The 18898-nt window shown below is 55.3% G+C and overlaps 1 protein-coding gene across 3 annotated transcripts in view; it reads left to right on the top strand.

Annotated features, from left to right (window-relative positions):
• Window positions 1-18898, top strand: part of MYT1L (myelin transcription factor 1 like) — a 135930-nt gene that overhangs the window by 101742 nt on the left and 15290 nt on the right. For all 3 annotated transcript variants that reach the window (XM_060117030.1, XM_060117029.1, XM_060117031.1), the window contains exons 16-17: window positions 5178-5261; window positions 6563-6784. In XM_060117030.1, the coding sequence (XP_059973013.1) occupies window positions 5178-5261; window positions 6563-6784 (306 nt within the window). The remainder of the gene's footprint in view (window positions 1-5177; window positions 5262-6562; window positions 6785-18898) is intronic.

The following is an 18898-nucleotide window of genomic DNA, read 5'->3' as shown; positions in this document are numbered from 1 at the left end:
GGATGCTTCACCCTGACTTGATGAAAACACCACATTCTCTAGACCAGGGCTGTCCACCTGGGCAATGTGGGCACTCGGGGTGCGATCATTATTTGCTCTGGGGGCCGTCCCATGTGTTGAAGGATGGTGGGGAGCATCCTTGGCTCCACCCACTAGATGCCGGTGGCACCTCCATCCCCATTCGTGACAACTAGGTGTCTGCAGACATGTCCGAATGTTCCCAGGGCCACTGCCATGCACCACAGGGTCGAGAGGAGCCTTGCCAGGTTGTCTTGCTGGTTTTACTGGGCGGCCCAGAGCCAGCTGCTGTATTGTGAATATAGAACAAGGGTGAATACATTCCAAAAGGGATCCCCAGAGTAGGATCACTGGTTTAGAGAAAATGAAATAAAATAAAATAAAGCTCTAGTTAAGTATCTAAGTCAAGCACATTCTATGCTACTCTTTATTTTAATTTATCTTAGAATTTCCAGCACTGAATAATGCCTGCAAACTAAAAGTGAACATTTACTGGTCATTTCATATCAAAATGTCTATTTTACTACTTTTTTTTGGTTTGACATCATGTAAATTTATTCATAATTTAAATATGTGCATGCATTTAACGTACATCTTAGAATGGTGGGTATATTCGTATAGCGTAAACTTGTGAATGAAACGTAATTTAAGCTTGGATTTAAGCTATACTCTGTGCCTGGACTAAACAGCACCAGGATTGCTCTGTACATTTGGAAAGTAAATTTGATTTGGCTTTCAGCACATTTCAGTGCTACATACAGCCCTACAGGGGGTGGCATATTAAAAGCAGAGCACATTTTGCAGTATCATTTATCCGAGAATACCTTCCACGCATAGAAGTTAGAGTGGTCCTGAGCTCTTGGCTGAGCAGAAGTGGAGCTAGGGTAAGAGTCCTCTGCACACTGGACGCTGCGGAAAGACAGAAGCAGCCCCCCAGGCCCGATGACCCTTGAAGGTCGTAAGTACACATAGAAACACGCCTTTCGGGGTTACTCTTACTTGATCCATTCCAGGAACATGAGGCAATGTTACCTACATGCAAACCACAGGGAAATTCCTCTCAGGGACCGATTCCTCAGCCTTCTGCTAAATTGTGCCAGGATACCTGGCAGCCACAGGCACCTCAGAGATACCACAGGTTCAGTTCCAGACCACTCGCTGCAATACAGCGAAGACCACGATAAAGCGGGTCACACACGTTTTTGGTTTCCCAGTACATATAAAAGTTATGTTTACACTATACTGTAGTCTATTAAGTGTGCAATAGCATTATGTCTAAAATGACGTAATTACCTTAGTTTTTAAAATGCTGTATTGCTAAAAAAATGCTAGCTATCATCTGAGCCTTCAGCAAGCTGTAGTCTTTTTGTAATAGTAACGTCAAAGATCATTGATCACAGCTCACCATAACAGATATAACAATAATAGAAACGCTTGAAAAGTGCGAGAACTATTGAAATGTGACACAGAGACACAAAGTGAGCAAGTGCTGTTGGAAAAATGGAGCCAAAAGAACCTGCTTGACTCGGAGTGGCCACAACCCTCAGCTGGTGAGAAAGGCAAGGTCTGCGAAGCGCAACAGAAAGAGGTCTGCACGCCCATCCTCAGGCTCCAGGGGGAAGAGCAGTCACAGCACGAGGACCCTTGGGTCCCCCTGAGCAACTGTGGCTGGGACTCCCCCATCCCCGGCCCCCAGGCCGAATGCACACGTGCAGATGCTGTCTACATTACAGGAGGTCCCTTCTCCCTGCTGTAGCTGCCACCAGGGACTGTGTGTCCCAGGCACTGTCCCGGGAGCTAGGAAAGTCTACTTGGCCCTGACAGCCTCAGAGCCACCCTGAGCAGCAGGTAATTTCATTTCTCTCTGCACTGGAGGAAACAGGCTCTGAGCGATTACGTGTCAGAGAGAGAACTCAGCCGAGTGGCCACTGCCAGTGTCACACGTCTGGTCGTGGACGGACCTCTGCACCTGGGACGGCCTGCGAAGTTCACACAGGGAAAGGAGGGCCACCCCACCGCCCCCAGGGGGGGTCTGGTCTGCCTTGCTCTTGTTTGGGCTGTAATGGTGAGGTGGTTTTCTGTCTCAACATCACCTCTGAAGCTTTTTTAAGTCCATGTTAATCAATATTTTTGACCATCTCTGATGTTCTATCAAAAAATCCCCATCCTCAGAAGCTTTGTCTCCCCTCTGTCCTCAGCAGAGAAACCTCATTCAGCATCGCACACAGAGGAGTTCAGGCTGTGTCTTGGTCTTCGTGTCTTCAGACCACGATAGAAAAACCCATTGCTTCAGCTATCTCCCTCAAGGATCCTATTTCCAGGCCTCTTTTCTCTTCTCCTGACCCTTCTCCAGGCTGGCTTGTTTCTGCAGTTTCCAGACAGGCTGGCACAGCAACCTCTTGGCCAGGTCCTCCCTGTGGCCTCCCCAGGCCTCCTCCGATGCCATCCTCCCACCTGCAAATAACAGCAGACCCCACGGCCTGGAGCGGGTGCTCCGAGGCAGAGGTGGCGCCCAGGTTTTTCACAAATGGTGATGCTGCACGAATCTGACTCCCTCGGGACCCCTCCTCATCTCGTAGAGCAGTGGCACCCCTCGGGCTCCAGAATGTTCTCTGACAACAAAAGACAAGCTGTACTGAGCACTCACTATGTACCAAGAGCATTTGCATGTATAACCTCACTCTCCGAGTATTGCTTTTCTCCTAAGGGCATGTGAGGGGCCAGCGCACGGGACCCACGCTCAGAGGTGACGGTGACCCCAGACTGGCCTGCGAGAGCTGGCTGTGGACCTCCTCACCTAGACAAGGATGCCGGGATTCCAGGCCAGCCCATGTCAGAGCCAAGGTTTCCTCAGAGTCAGAGTCGGGTCCACACTAAGTTCCCTGCTGTACTATTTGTTCGGTTTTGGTTCTGTTCCAGTTTATTTTCACTCCCAGTCCCGTGTCGGTGAGGACGCAGATCCTCACCTCTCTCCCAAGTTCAGGGTGAAGGAGGCGGGGGCAGGACAGGGCCAGGCTCCCTGGCCAGCGTCCCGGCCTGTGGCTTCCCTTCACCACTAAGGTCCCCGTCTGGGGACAGGCAGGAAAGACGGGCTCCCGGGAGGGATCCGCGAGTCCCACCCACCCCTTCTTGTCATTCACTGATTAACTCACGACAAACATCTAACTATGACCTGCTCTGCGCAAGGCGCTGGCCTGGGAATCAGAGGAAGAAGGGAGAATAAACACACAGGGAACTGACACTCGTGTGAACGAGCGAATGGACAGTCACCAGGATGGAGTGAGAAACGCCACGGGGTCCGGGGGCCGTGAGAGCCCCAGGGCTGCTGTCAGGATGGCAGGTGGGCAGAGAAGACTTCCTGGAGGAAGACCGTCCAGGCTGAGGCCAAGCAGACGGGGAGGGATGTGAGGCCCGAGGATGGCTTGGCCGGGACCGGGACATGCCGGAAGCCTCCATGAGTCCCGCGTGGGGCAGGGACAGCAGGGCTGGCGGCACCCGAACCAGGAGCCTTGGGTGGTGCGTGCAGGGGTGTGGGCCCATCCTGAAGTGAGTCGGAAGCGGGCGGAGACTGAGCAGACCGCACGTGCGTGCAGCTGAGCCCTGCTGCTCTGACACCTCATCCTACCAGCAGGAGTGACATCGACTCAGAAGGCACTCAGGACAGAAGAGCCACAGGACTCGTGGGAGAGAAGACCCGGGAACGGCCATAGGAGCACGGTTTGCAGAGGGGCAGCTGGGAGTCATCGCCGCCTGGCACCTGGAGCCCAAGGAGCCGTGGCAGCATGAGGACGGAGGAGGGCCTGGCGGGGGGACCGGCTCGGCACGAGCAGAGCAAGCCAAGCGGACCAGGGAGTTTCCAGCTCACGGAGCCGCCGAGCCGAGGCCGGACGCGGGCCCCAGCAGGGTGGCAGGAGCTGCAGCCGATCGTGCAGTGTGAAGGCGGCATCCCGGCTCCCGCGGGTCCCCGTGACCCGCCCGGATAAGAGCAGTTCTCACAGAAGACCCCGGAGAGGCCAGAGGCGTGAAAACACAGCCCTCACTTTCTAAATTTTTATTCAAAAAAAGGAGGAGAGAGATGGAGGGAGCGGGAGAGAGTGAATCAAGGCGCACGCACCCTGTCTCTTTTGCTGTCCTGTAGAGGGTGACAGGTGAAGTGGCGGAGGAGGGAGGCCGCATGCCAGGGGAGATGGAGCGCTTGAAAACGGGGATTCGAGGGGCGGGGGGCTCCGGACCCTGCCCCGCCCCTGCCGGGAGCTGCAACTTTACAGAGAGGAGCCAGGAGCCTGCACAAACGTGTAACAGCACCAAGGAGACGGCTGTGATGGGGTGACGGGGTGATGGGGGTGCCCCACAAGACAGCCAGGCCCTTGCCTGAGGCCAGCGTGCTCAGAGAGAAGCCAGACCCGGCGGGAAAGCACGTACTGAGGTCAGGACGGTCGAGCGGATGGCACATCCCACCCTGGCTCAGCCCTGGGGCCTCTGCCGCCACACTTCCCTGGGGGCTCCAGAAACGGTCCAGTGCCTGGTTCTCCAGTTCTCTGCAAAAATTCCCGCTTATTCTATATAATCTCACATCTAATAGCTTAATAGCCTACAGTTAGCTGTTGTTGAACAGAAAAAAACTCATATCTAGACATTCCAGCTGGCAGAGTTCCTTTAGACAACGTGAGCCGCTATTTCCAAAATTCCAAAATTAATTACAATAAGCTTGGTCAACTTGCACTGCATCTTCTGCAGATGCCACGGGAAGCCCTATTCAGGTAAATGGGGACGGATGCCCAAGACACGCCCCCTCCCAAGACGAAGGGCTCTGGAATCTGGCCACAGGAACGCCACCAAGAAGGAATGGGGAGGTGTGTGTTTCTTCCTCCTCGTGGCCCTTTCTGTGCAGAAAGCTCATCCCCCTCTGGCAAGTCAGCCCAGCTTCTCCTGGCGACTCCTGACACCAGTTTCTCCCACCCAGGCTCTGGGCGCCCTCGCGGGGGCCTGATAGTGTCTGAAGGCCTAGGGGGAGCACAGAGGAGCTGCCCCCAGGATATCGTTTTCATGCCAAGAAGCACCAACTGCTGGAGGAAACTGCGTCAAAGCCCCATCGACAGTGAAAGGGGCTTGCAGGGTGCACAGCGTGGGCGCTTCCTGAAATCACGCTTCTTCCTTAGCCTTTCAGGTTGCCCGAGAGCCAAGAAGAGCGGCATCAGGATAGCACAGAGCAAAGAGGACAAGGAAGACCAGGAGCCCATCAGGTGTGTGGGCCGGGGGACGGGGTCAGGGGAAGCCGGGGACTGGGGCGGGGGGGGTCAGGGGAAGCTGGGGCCTGGGGGGGCGGTCAGGAGAAGCTGGGGGCTGGCGGGGAGGTCAGGCTTGGAGAGGTCGGTCAAGCGTGAGGTCACAGCATTGAAACCAGACCATGCACACTTGCTAACTGACCAAAACCATCCTCTAAATGACAGGTAAGGTGATAACCAAATATCCATCCATCCGATGCTCTGAGTAACCTAAGTATAAGAAAGTTCCCTCTACCTTGGATGGGAAAAGCAGTGTAATTTACTGGGAAAGGCAGGTCCATAAGAGCATAGGAAATTATTAACTACAACAGCTAAAGTGAACATTTGGCTGACTTCCAGCTTAGGAAGGTCGCTTAGCTGTCAATACTCTGCTTCTCGCTAAGGCGGGGTGGAGAGCACGGTGGGTAGAAGGCTAGCCCCCTCCCCCTCCCCACAGGCATTTGCCCCTAACCGCTGCCCGGTGAGCCTGGGTCTCAAAAGTCTGTGAGATAAACCTGTTGCCATCTTCCTGAAATTTTAATCTCATTCATTCAGTGTCTTTGAAGAAAAGTTTTGATTAAAATTAAAATGTGTTTGCGGTTTGGCTGTGAGTCCTCAGCCCTTTGCCATAACCTGCAATAGAGAAGTTTCAGAAGCACGATTTAATTACCCTGTTGTTGAACCTTAGCTCCAAGCAATGATTTTCCTATTTATTAAAAAAAAAAAAAAAGTGCTCCTGGGGTACCTCATGACAAAGCTATGCCAGGAAACTTAACTAAATACCACCTCTGCTGCTCAAAAACCTATCTAGCTGGAGGGGTATCCTGTGGTCTCAGAAAACATAGCCAAACAAATGAATATTCTCTAGCTCCTGAGAACACAGGTTTATACGACAATCTTTTAAAAATAATCCTGCAGTTTCCCATTGACTTTGCACATCTCCACCATAAAAGCTGTGACTTGCCTCTCGAACAGATGCCCGCATCTCACTTGCTCCAACAAACTGGTTCTTCCTTTTCACGCACGGCATCTGCATCCCTCACTAAGCCTGGACTTTCTGTTCCCGAAAACCTTCCCACCTGGCCTGGACCAGGGTTTCCAGGAGGGTGAACTACTGCACAGCTCCACTAGGTGGTGTCTTTTCGTGACTTTTCTTTTTCTTTCCTTCTGCTGCAGTAGAGGATGCTGGTTTGTCTCTCCTGTCAGGTTAACTTGACCTTGCTGGGGGGCCACCAGGCGTAGGGTGGCGAGACAGCCAAGCTTGCCCGTCTGTCCCCCAGGTGCCCCGTGCCCGGGTGCGATGGCCAGGGCCACATCACCGGGAAGTACGCCTCGCACCGAAGCGCATCCGGCTGCCCCTTGGCGGCCAAAAGGCAGAAGGACGGGTACCTCAACGGCTCCCAGTTCTCCTGGAAGTCCGTCAAGACGGAGGGCATGTCCTGCCCCACGCCGGGCTGTGACGGCTCCGGGCACGTCAGTGGGAGCTTCCTCACGCACCGCAGGTGAGTGCGCCAGCCCAGGCTCTGTGCCGGGGGCGGCGTGGGGAGGCCGGGGGCGCCGCTTGGCCCACGATGGTGCCACGCCCACCCCTCAGGTTGAGAGAGGAGACCCCGGAGACTATGATACCAACTCATGACATTCTGAGGCTCGGGAAAGGAAGAAACACACAAATTTGTTTTGAAAAGCACACACTGGTCCTACCACGTCTGTATGTACGTAGAGGTTTCCGAATGTCTTTGATCAGGATCCGCAGAAATAGGCTGTCATTTTACACGTGCACGACACACACTCACAGGAGTACCTGTGGATTTAGTTATTCGTTTTGGCTGAATATTGCAGGCAGGTCCCACTCGAGGAAAGTGGGTGGCACTTGCTTACAGGGGCCTCATCAGATACATCAGAAAACCTACAGAAGGGCCAATCATCGCCATTGATTGTTATTTGCTTAATTGTAAAATATCTATATATGCGATTACGTTGCCTTAGAAGAAGAGGCTTGCTCTGTTGAAGCACGTGGCTCCCTGTAGAAGTCAGGATGAGTGACTGACGTGGACAAATCACAGGCGTGCCCCAGCTTCCCAGGATCCAGGTGGGGGGACACAGCATCACACATGCAATGTAAACCCACGGGGCTCCCTCAGCCTCTCCGACCACAAACCCCGTGTGCCTTGCCTCCATCTGAAAAACTGCATGGAATACACAATGAGCTAAACGGAATGATGCATGACGATGCGCCGGGTAGAGACTCAGACGGGACGAAGGGGCCTAAAGAGAGACGTGAGTGTCTTTCCCTGACTCTCCCCAAGGCGGGGAGTCCCCGCGTCCCCCCATCAGAAAGCGCCCTTGAGCAAAGAGGCACGCAGCCCGGCTTAACGTGCCCAGGGGCACAGAGACCCCTGACCCCCATGGCACACCGGTTTCTTCTTTCTGATAGAAATAGATCCCAGTGTTTCCTAGGCGTCTGCATGGGACGAGGGCTGGCCCTTCGCCAGAACAGCCCTGGGCCCAGCTGGTAGCAGGCGTGTCCTTGGCCGGCAAACGTCTCACTCCTGCTCAGAGGGAGGGCTCGGCCTGTGGCCCCCAGTCTCCACTCTAGACGGGATGTTACCCGGCAGGGAACTCCCTTCTGCTGACCTCTGTACCAGAGTGTCCCTGTGCCAGAGTGTCTTCAGGGTACCGTCTTAGAAGCAAAAATGCTAGTTTTTACATGTTGATAGGAAGTGCCAAAATGTCCTCCAAAAACTGCCTACTTCCTTAAGTCTTGGGCAATCAATAAAATTTTTTAAAAATTTAAAACTCCTGCCCACATGACCTATGGATGAGGGTATACCTGGTTGGCTAATCTGACACAAATGAAGACAAGCTCCACTTCTCTGATTAAACGTAAGCACTCAGTTTCCAGAAACTACAGCAGAAGAGGGGGGCGTATGCGTAACTGCCACCTGTGTGGCGTTTGCTCGTTTCCAAGCCTTTGATTGGATTGTTGCCTTAGAGTGGGAAGAATAACCCTTTGTTCAGAGCCACCCAGCAGATCCTACTCGCATTCGCAGGCTGGTTATTCAGCCCGTCCTCAGGGCTCGCAGGGAGGACAGTTCAACGGCCCCAGACTCAAGTTGCTACCACCAGGCAGGACCCTCGGGGCTCACCCCTCCCCCCCGTGCTGCTGGGCTCACCCCACACACCTGATCACCCTCCAGATTCACACCCAGGTGCCAGGACAGAGGTGATCTAGTAAAGACACCCAGGCTTTCCTTGTTCCTGGCCTTCTCTGTTTCTTTTCCCCCAAGGGACACATCTCCCCAGGGCCTCTGGTCAGGAGGTGGGTGTTGATTCAAAGGCGCCTTTGCCTTGAGCAGCTGGAGGGAATCTCTGGACAGGTCTAGTGAAGACAGGCACAGCCGGTGACTCCTGTGACTTGGGCAGAATCTCTCTCACCTAGAATTCCCCGTGACGCACCCTTGGGTCTGCAGACAGCTCACCCAGAGCCCCAAGGAGGGACCTGGGAGGAGCTCCCCGAGTCCAGGGAACCACCAACCAGCCTGGTCTGCCCAGCCTGTTCTGGGAGGCGGGGCTCTGGTCCAGGGCACCACAGCTCCACCGTGAGATGGAGCTGGAGGGTGGACCTTCAGAGCATCTCAGAAACAGCTCCATGGGGGCCCTGCTTGTGGTGGGCAGAGCCGCGCAGAGACTTTGATACTTTATTTCACTGTGAAGCTTAATCAGAACAGTCTGACCTGCTACCTGTCACCTCTGAGGAGGAAGATTATGTAGATGCTGCGTGGAAATGGTTGAGAACCCAGGGGTGTCGGGTGACGGGCGGGTGCCCTCCCTCCGCGTGTGAATCTGTCTGGCAGGGCGCGGGCGTGGGGTAGAGTGGTTAGAGAGACGATCAGGACCCTGAGACAGCTGACCTGCATTTTTTTAATTGTGCTAAAAAGCACATAACATAAAATTTACCGTCTTACCCATTTTTAAGTGTGAGTTCAGGGGCAGTAAGCACAGTCTCACTGTTGTGCAGCCACTGCTACTGTCGCCTCTGGATCCCTTCACCTTCCCAGGAAAACCCTGCCCCCACTAGACACGCACTCTCAGCTCCCGCCCCAGCCCCTGGCTCCCACTGTCCAGCGGATCTGACTCTCTGGTCCTCACCTAAGTGGAATCACATGGTGTCTGACCCGTGATCGCTTATCTCGCACAGCATAGCGTCCTGGGGTCCCCCCACATTGTAGCCTGTGTCAGAATCGCCTGCCTTTTAAGGCTGAATCATGTCTTGTTGCACATCAGCCTGCAGTTTTCAACTGTTGAACAAGTTTTCATTTATTTTATTGTGTAGATGAAACGTTGTTCCCTGGAGGTGTAAGAACCGAAATCCTGGGCAGGAACGTGGCTTGGGCACAAACACGGGCTTGGCAGGGTTTCCGAATGCCTCTTCCCCCGGAGGCCCGGGGCCCGTCGGACGTCTGGTTCCCCAGACCTTTAAGGCCTCAGTGAGGAAGGGCCTCCCAGAAAGACATGGGTGGTACCCTGAGATGCAGGGCTCCTTGTACAACCCATGTGCCATGAAAGCAAAGCAGCTTTTAGAATCAGGAAAAGAGTAGAAGGAAACAGAAATTCCTGTTTTATTGCCTTTTTCCCTCCAAGTTGTGACCACCCAGCGAGATGATAAAGGATCACTTCCTAAGGTGTGTGGATGAAGGGGGAGCACCCGCCCTGGCTTCCGGGTCCCGGGAAGCCCACTCGCCCCACTTTCCTCTTTGAGAGGTGACCACACGGATATTCTGGGAAAAGGACATTGAGAGGTGACAAGTGCCCTGAGCTCCCACAGTCCCTGTTGGCTGCAAAATCATTTCCACTCATTTCTTCCGTGTAAGGATGGGTGGGAGGACCTCCTCCCAGTCCCTGTTTCCCGGGCAGATCTGCTATAAAGGACTAGGGATTGGCTTACACTATGGTTAGGATTGGCTGTGTCAAAAACGGCGGTGGGGTGGGAGACAACACCTGGGAGTAGCTCGTAGGGGCTCGGGAGCAAGGGAGGGTTTTCTAGGAGGGGTGAATCTGGATACGAGATTTACCCGAAGGAATGAAACCAAGGGGTGAAAAGAATTAAAGGCACAGAGTGGTCACGGGGACTTGATGAGGCCAGATCTTGAGAGGCAGACCGAGGCACTGGGGTCTCCTCAGAGGCACGATGAGGTGCCCGAAAGGGTACAGGGACTCGGGATTCCAGGGTCAGGGTTAGAGGTGTCAGGAGCAAGGACAGGAGAGACGATGCTCTTCCAGGGTCTCAACTGGCTCGGGGGCAATGGCTCAGCTAGCCGGGAAGAGCCCCCAAGCCTGGGTGCAGGTGTCAGGACTGTGTGCACTATGGGGCCAGTGATGCAGGAGGGAGGCAGGCTGGAGGGAGGGGCTGGGCAGGAGGGAGGGGGTGGGGTGGAGGGAGGGCGTGGGCAGGGGGTCTTTACCTGTGGAACCGCTTCTCTGTGTGCGGGTGTGCTGATCATACTGTGCTATCACCCCAATCTTACCACTTTATGTAGATCAGGAAGATTCTCCAAAATTAAAGCCATGATTCTAACCCTAACAAATAAATAAATAATCTTAGAAGCAAGTCATCTCTCACTGAGCTTGACCAAGATAATTTTTTTAAAAATTACCTCCCAGACCTCCTTAAACCTCTTCCACCTGAACCACATGACCTAGTTTATTTATTTTCAGTTCCTCTACAGTTCTTTATAAATGAGTAGATAGGCTTTTTTAGGATGTTTATTGTGCTTGATACTTTCCAAGAGAATTGTGGTAAAAATGAGTCACCATATTGAGTACTTACTATGAGGTATTTTTGCAATCAACCATCCTGTTTAATGTAAATATGAGCTGGATAGGCTACCTGCCTTAACAGATACACCCAAACTGGCTCCAAAGAGTGGAAGTTTACCTCTTGCTCACATGACAGAACTGGATGAGGCAACAGGAGAAAAGGGCTCGGCCACCTTCAGCACATTCTCCAAGGGTGGTCTTCATTCCACAGCCAGAGAGGGAAAGAACATGCAGGATCCACCCAGGAGATGTGGGAGCACGGATCACTTCCTTTACATCCGACAGGTGGAAGCAGGTTCATAGCATCACCTAGTACAAGGGATGCTGGGAAATGCAGTCTACCTGGGATGCTGGGAAATGTTGCTCATGTGGGATGCTGGGGAAGGTAGTCCTTGTGAGCCCAAGGAGAAGAGCGAGCCTTTAGGCACCTGCCTCTCTGTAATGTGGGGAAGCCATAGCTTTTACCAAAACCTACGTAAACAGGCAACCACAGCTCCCTGAGATCTGCATAGTTCCCATTTTAGACAGGAGAACACTACTGCCAGTAAGGAGAAAGCTGGATTCAGCCAAGGACTGTCTGGGGGCTTCATCCGTGGACCATCTGTATCCCAGTCTGTCTGTCTGTCTGTCTGTGCATCTGCAAGACCAAACACAGGACTGCTGCAGGGCAGGTACTGAAGAAATCAGGTCTCATGGGCTGGAGCCCAGGGAGAGGGAGTGAAGAGGGCTGACCTCTTCGTCCCGCCCAGCCATCCCACCAGGAGGATTGCCCACTGCCCTTGGCCTCTGAGGACGGGTCCATGTCTGCCCAGGAGCATGGAGGTGGGCCTTGCGTTCCCTCTCAGTCTGAGACCAGGGCCATGCTCGTCCAAGCCACACGTCGGGATGGAGGACACTGAAGCAGCCCCAGAGTTCCTTACTCAAGACCCGCTGATGGTAAATCCAGACTCGACAGCGTCGCAGCCCAGGAGCTGCGATCCGGCTGCAGACCAGCCCTGCACCTGCTGCCTCCTGGGCTCTCGTCCAGCCCCCGGGGCTGTCATGCACCCCTTCGCGCCCTCTCTGAACCCCACCCTCCTGCTCCTGCTGCCTCCTGGCCAGAGGGGGGTGGACAGGAGGCATGGCCAGGGCCCCCCGGACCCGCGGGTGGTCTTCTGTTTGACAAAAGCATATTGGAAACCTCATACTTCACTCTGCGACGAGAGGAAACGTCTCCATTTCGGATTTCTCTGTGAGCTGCAGTAGGTGAGGAGGGTGGAGGGTCGAGGTGGCCCCTCCAGAGGAGTAGATGCTGTCGGGGGTGGAGAACGTTTGCATGCAGAGCAGACCTCGTGCTGCTCTGGTGCGTTTGCGGGACTTAGCCAGCTGGGCCCCCATTTCACTCCGCAAGCCTGAGTCGTCCGACCAGGCTGCCCGTCAGGAGGACAGAGGGACACTGAGCAGCCCTGTGCTCTGCTTTGGTTCGGATGCGGGAAGAGGCCGGGCACGCGGCACCCCCTGCCCCCCGCAGGGGGCTGCCCTCTGCTCTGCGCGGGGGTGGGACCCCCAAGCGGAGGGGTGCAGTGAGGCCCCGCGGAGGGACCAATCCTTTCCGTGGAGAGGCTCCCCCCGGGGCTGCAGGCCTCCTGCCCCGACGGAGCCGGCGCCCCCAGAGGAGGGGCGCAGGGCTGAGCCGCCGGCACCAAGAAACCACGGTCACCACGGCCACGCGCCTCACTGCCCCCGTTTCACCCGCTTCCTTGGAGCTGCTCCTTGGACCACTGGCCTTACTGGTCCCACAACTGCATGGGAAAGCTTTCGGGGGATTGGAATCCACTGCCCTTAAAAGCCCAGCTTCCCGCCGGATCCCTGGTCCAGGTGCCCCCCTGGGAAAGGCCCCACATCAGACAGCTCGGCCCGTCCCCTGGGCACCACCCTGCACCGACCACTGTCCCCGAAAGCAGCTCAGGCGTCCCGACTGTTTAATCTCCGCATTCCAATATCTGACGAAAAGCACTAAGGAGGGGAAAGCTCAGATCCAACCTCTGTTCCAAACCGTGAATCCCAAAGGGCCCATGAAGGTTAGGAGCCGGGGTCACGGCTGCCAGCATCCTGGGCCTGAGACCACAGGCGGCCCTGAGCAGAGGTTTTGCTGGGGAAGCACCACCTCGTTCGATGTTCTCAGACCCCTCCTCCCGGAGCGCATCCACGTCCACCCGCCTGTCTCTCCCGGGCCTGGGACGCAGCCGACAGAGATTGGATGAACACACCTAAGCGTCCGCCTCACCTGGAGCTGGGCTCCCCGTGGCACACGCGCCCAGGCTGCTTCCCCCACAGGCTTCTGGACATTTTCTCACCAGTTCCCTAGAGAACCACAAATGCAGGGCCTCAAAGTCACACCACGCTGCTGCTCCATCAGACTCTGCAGGGTGGAGAATCGGGCCTCACCAGCTAGAACCAAAGTGTCTGCAGGTGCGTCCCCAGCCAGCGCACAGCCCAGGGCCCACCCCAAAGCTCATCCGGGTCTTGGCAGAATTCAGCTCCTCGAGACTCCAGGACCGAGGCTCCATCTTCCTGCTGGCTCTTGACCAGGGTGGCTCTCAGTGCTGGAGGATCCCTCAGGTGCTGGCCACACGGCCCACAGTACGGCAGGGGGACAGGCCCCTCCAGCCGTCCAGGGCTGTTTATGCATCATCGCCGGGTCACGGGAGGGTCCGCCCCATCACCTGGTCATGGGAGGGGCCACCCCATCGCCAGCACCTCTCTCTCCAGGATGGGGCTAACCTGGTCTGGGCACCTCGCAGGGACCCAAGGGCTGGTTTAGAACTCGGCCTCCCACAAGCTTGCTACTTTGGCCACAGTGCAGGGGTCTGTGGAGAAATAAATCTCTTAATACAGTCCTGCCCCAAGAAGCTTGGCCTGTCACAGTTTTATAGGGAAAAGCAATGTACAAACAAAAAATTAACAATATGAACACACAAGGTCATTCTTCTCTCCGACAAACAGATGGAGAAACTGAAGTCTTCAAAGCTTTCAGGTCCAGAGTGTGATTCAATCTCAGTTACACACAGACTCACGTGGAACTTTTGACTCTTCCGATCATTTCCGATCAGGACAACTTCGCCCTCAATTCTTAAGCGAACCTGAAGTAGGTTTTCAGGAACTCAGCAGTTTCTAAAATGTGACTGTGTTGTAAGAAATCCAAAGTCCACACGTCCGCCCATTTTCTGTGACCTTCTCCATCCTGTCCTCAGTGTGGGACAAGAGCCTAGCCTGGGGCCTCCAGCACCTGTGGCCCCTGCATCCACCAAGGGTGTCCCTGCCGGCCAGCGGGCAGCCTGGGGCCTCCCGGGTCATCTCGTCTGGCCGTCAGCCCACGTGGCTGGCCCTCGGTATTCCTGGCACCGCCAGGCCTCTCCAGCCAGCTTCCCCCCAGCATCCGCCTCCCCAGGCCTCTGAAGGGCAGAGGTGGTGGGGCCTCTGGGGGCTTCTCCCAGCCAGGCTGCTCTCGGGGGAGGGGCCTGGGAGTCTGTCCCCGGCAGCCGGGTCTCTGCTGCAGCCCCGTCTCTTGCCGGGCGCGGGTCTCCTCTCCGGACCACCATCATCTCAGCTCTCTTCGCTCCTCCATCTCTTCTCCTTCCCCTTCTCTAGGAATCTTTATCTCGCCAGGATGAATTCTTCCAGAACCACAGCCTGTGCGCTGACTTCTTTCCGACTCTGGGATCCGGCATCTCCAAAACACTGAGACTTTGAAACTCACAAGCCCTTTCTCTGCTTCCAGCTCTAAGGCAGCACATGCTTCTCCTTCTAGCAAAGCCGGTGGTGAAGTAAAGAGGAAGAACGAAAAAACGCATCAGCTAAGGAACACTGGTTCCCACGCACGGCTTCCCGCAGTGACCCCAGCCCCCAGCTGGTGGGTGCCGTGCAGCCCCACCCGGTCAGCAGGGTAGCGTTCGGGGGCACCCCGACATGGCCAGGCCTCCCCGCACCCCTGAGGTCCAGACACTAGGGCCGCAGGGACATGAGGGCACAAAGATGAGGCTGGGATGAGTCACCAGGCCCACACCCTGCAGAGGGAGCATCCCCTCCACGTCCTGATAGCAGGAGGGCCAGGCAGCTGGGCCAGAACCCCCCCGAGCCCCCCGCCTCCTTCCTGGCCTCGTTCCCCTGGACACAACTTGTGACCCCCGTGCTCCGGCCCTCACGACGGTTTGAGAAACGCTCACACTAAGACTGTCTTCGTTGGTGTGCTCCTGCCGAGGTCTGCTGGTAGGCAGCGCTGGCCCCGAGCCCATCATGTCTTCATCCTCTAAAGGCAACGTCCTCCCTGCGAGCTGCCCCGGCCCCCCGGGCGCCCCGTCCAGGCCTGCGTGGACCCGGCACGTCGTGTCCTCTGTTCATCCCCTGAACAGCGTGGAGTTGGAAGAAACGTCCTGGGAACCAAATAGCACAAGAGGCCAGAGCCCTGTGCACTGGCCCCGCGGGTGGTGTCACTGGCAGGTCATGAGCCTCCGTGACTCTAGAGAAATGGGGAGAAAATGCCCCCGTGACCTCAGACCCCTGAGAGAGTCAGCGGGGCCACTCCAGTCCTTGCTGCACATGCTACAGAGTCTTAGACATAAGGTGAGTTTAACATGTCTGCCCACGGTCGCCCGCTCCTCCTTGAATTCCCTTTGCAAGAAGACTCTGTCTCCAAAAACCTGCCTGAGCCCCCAGAGAAGGCTCGCTTCCTCTGAAGAACCGATGACGACACACTCCGGGGCTCTCCCGCCAGCCCCTCTGAAGGCCGATGCCGCCCCCCGGCACAGAATGCATGACCGGCCGCCGTGTCCCTCTGGCTGCTCTGTCATCACCAGACGTGTGAGGCTGCCAGGCCCACGGCTGACGTTCAGTCCCCATGACACTTAACGTTGTTGGATTTCAGTTAATACAAGCTGAAATGTGACCCACGCGGGCTGGGGGCTCCCACCCTGGACGCCCTGCAGGCCCCGACCCACTGCGGCCGGTCCCCCTTCCAAAGCTCTGTGGCTCCGTGTCCCTTGGGGTCCCCCTCTGCCGTCCTCATGCCGGGTCCTCCCTCCCGGAACGTACCCTGAACAGTCCCCCTGTGCAGCCAGGGGCCCAGCTGGATGAGGACACACCTGGCCACACTTCTCACCACTGGCCAGGGGGCCGGGCCCCGGGACCCCTCTCCTGCGGCGCCTTTACCCTGAGCTCTTAGCGCCGGGGGGGTCTCCTCTGTTATCATCTGTCACCCCCCCAACGCGTCAGTGCCGCCTGAGCTCATGGCAAAAACTCATATATTTACAGAACAGTTATGTTCACATATCGAAAAACTGATAGAAATATCATAGGAGATGAGGAAACATCTGGATTAGGAGTCTAAAATTAATTAACAAGTATGATGGGATCAGTTTCCTAGGCTGCCTGGCACACACCACAAACTGGTGGCTTAAAACAACAGAATTTATCCTCTTGGCGTCGGAAGACAGGTCACAACATGGGCAGGGGGGTGAGGGGACGGCAATCCTGGGTGTCACCCAAAGTCTCTGCCCCGTCGTCACCGGCCTCCTCTGTGTCTCTCTCGTAAGGACCCAGTCACGGGACTAGGCCCTCCACCCCAGCACGACTCTATCTTGACTCAACTGCATCTGCAAAGGCCCCATTTCCCATAAGGTCCTGTCACAGGTTCTGGATGTTAAGGTGTCAGCATTTCTCTGGGGACACAATCAGCCCCCAGCAATGATTTACAGGAATGTGAGCCCCGGGCTTCCTAGAGACAAGCAAAAGGAGAAACACAGAGAGAAGCAGGGTCCCCGCCATCTGCGAGGATGCGGCAGGAGAACGAGTGGGGCTCAGGGCGGTGGGGACACTAGGTCACTAGGTGTGATCCCGCGTCACTAGGCCCAGGCCGGCAGGGCTGACCCGGCTCCCGGCTCCATCCCCCGTGGTTCTGCCCTCTGACCCCCCACCCCCACCCCGCTCACCCTGGGAGCATCGGCTGCTTCTGTCGCTGGATGGAGAACAGGTCTGTCTTTGAGGATGCTCCCCTGGGTGTCATGGCAACACTCAAGCTTCCGCCCCCTGGACCAGGTGTGCCTAGGATCTGGCCACCAGGGCCACCGTCACTCCAGGAGAGAGAGACCGCCACACTGGCCCCCAGGAAAGGGGCGGCAAGAGCACGCACGTCACAGCGAAGCGCCCATGGACCCCGGACCGCAGTGGGCATCTCTACGGAAAGTCCTGGTCAGACGCCACAGGCTGAGAACACAGTCATCTCCGCCAATCTCAAAGCTCCACTGAAGTGACCTACTCTCAGTTTATAAACCCAGAAAGTTTTTTTTAAACGGTAAAAAATTTTTAAAAGAGAAGTGAATTCCATCTCGTCCACCAAGTCCTGGGAGCTCCAAAGCTGACGGACAAATGACTCAGACCTGCATCTCCGGGAGAGGAAGGGGTGGCGGGGGACATGGGTGAAGGGGGAGCTCGGGGGGCTGCACACAGACCAGTGCGCCCTCTGTGGGGGGGTTCAGAGAAGGCTTGAAAACAGAGGACTAGTTCAAAGTCTCCATAAGAAGCAGCCTGACCCTAGATGTCTAGCCCATGCCCCCGTCACCCCAGTGGAGTGGGAAGCTCTGGCCTGGGACCCCAGGAGCATCTGGACACAGGGGTGTCCCTTGTGCTGGACTCAGGAGCATTAAGTGAAATGTGGAGGCCCCGCCACCCCCCAGCTTGTCTCAGAGCCGCTGTGGCCACTCGAGCCCATTCAGACAGGGGGGTGCTCCACGCCTGAAACCAGTGGGTCCCAGAGAAAGGTGTGATGTCTGGAGAATGGGAATGAACAGCCTAGGATTTCCAGCTATTTAAAGGATGCGCCAGGTAACAGGACAGAAAGCAAAATAAAGAACACTTAGAAGAAGACAGAAAAGGAAAAAAAGCTCAGAGAAAACAGACATTTCTGGAAGGAGAAGACTTTAAAAAAAAAACTGTGATTTGTCATCAGACAGAAAAGGATAGAAAGAATATTATAAGTTATGATATTCATAATTCAAAAAACATTCAAACAAGAAAGATCTCTTTAAAAAAAAGGTAAGTAAGACTTAAAAATCCACATAGAAATTAGAATACAAAGCTGAGGAACTCTCCCTTAAATTATAAAGAGGTGAGAAAAGAAGATAATACTTTAAAAATAGAGAAACAATTCATGTGATTTAATAACCAACAACTAGGAGTTTCTGAAAAAGTAGAGAGACGAGAGAAAATGGAAGAAGGAAACCAGAAAAACCTCCAGGACCAAAAGTCTTGAGTTTTTGAGAGCTTGAGAGTTTTGAGTTTTGAGAAGATCTTGAGTTTTTGAGTTTTGAGAAAGACCTCGCGAGTAACCAGTGCAGTGAAGGGAAGGTACCCCATCGGCCAAGCTGCCCCCAGAGGAACAGTCACAGAAGAAGCCTGGGGGCTTCCTGGGCACTGCAGGACCAGCCCTCCCCAGCACCCAGGCCTCCCTGCCGGAAGTACCAGCCTCGCTGTCATGAACAAACGTCATTCTCAGCCACACCAGAGGGACACTCGCCCAAGAGATGAACTTTGGAGCCTCCTCGATTCAGCAGTGTCGGTCACAACACTGTCAGGAAAAGAACACCTGAGGAAAGACCCTCCTAAGGGCCATCCCTGTAGGTTGTCTGGCTCCATACCTGCTTTCACCTGCCCAGCAGTGGTACTGAGCGCCCTCGGGCTCAGCAGTAATTCCAAGCAAGAAAGGGGGTCAGAAGAGTATGAGTAACAGCGGCCCCTGCCAGGAGCGCATGAGCCACTCAGTCCTG

Source organism: Mesoplodon densirostris, chromosome 14 (assembly GCF_025265405.1).
Source record: "Mesoplodon densirostris isolate mMesDen1 chromosome 14, mMesDen1 primary haplotype, whole genome shotgun sequence".
NCBI classification, from domain to species: domain Eukaryota; kingdom Metazoa; phylum Chordata; class Mammalia; order Artiodactyla; family Ziphiidae; genus Mesoplodon; species Mesoplodon densirostris.
The sequence above is the reverse complement of the archived record's forward strand: the minus strand, read 5'-3'. Positions and strand labels throughout refer to the sequence as shown.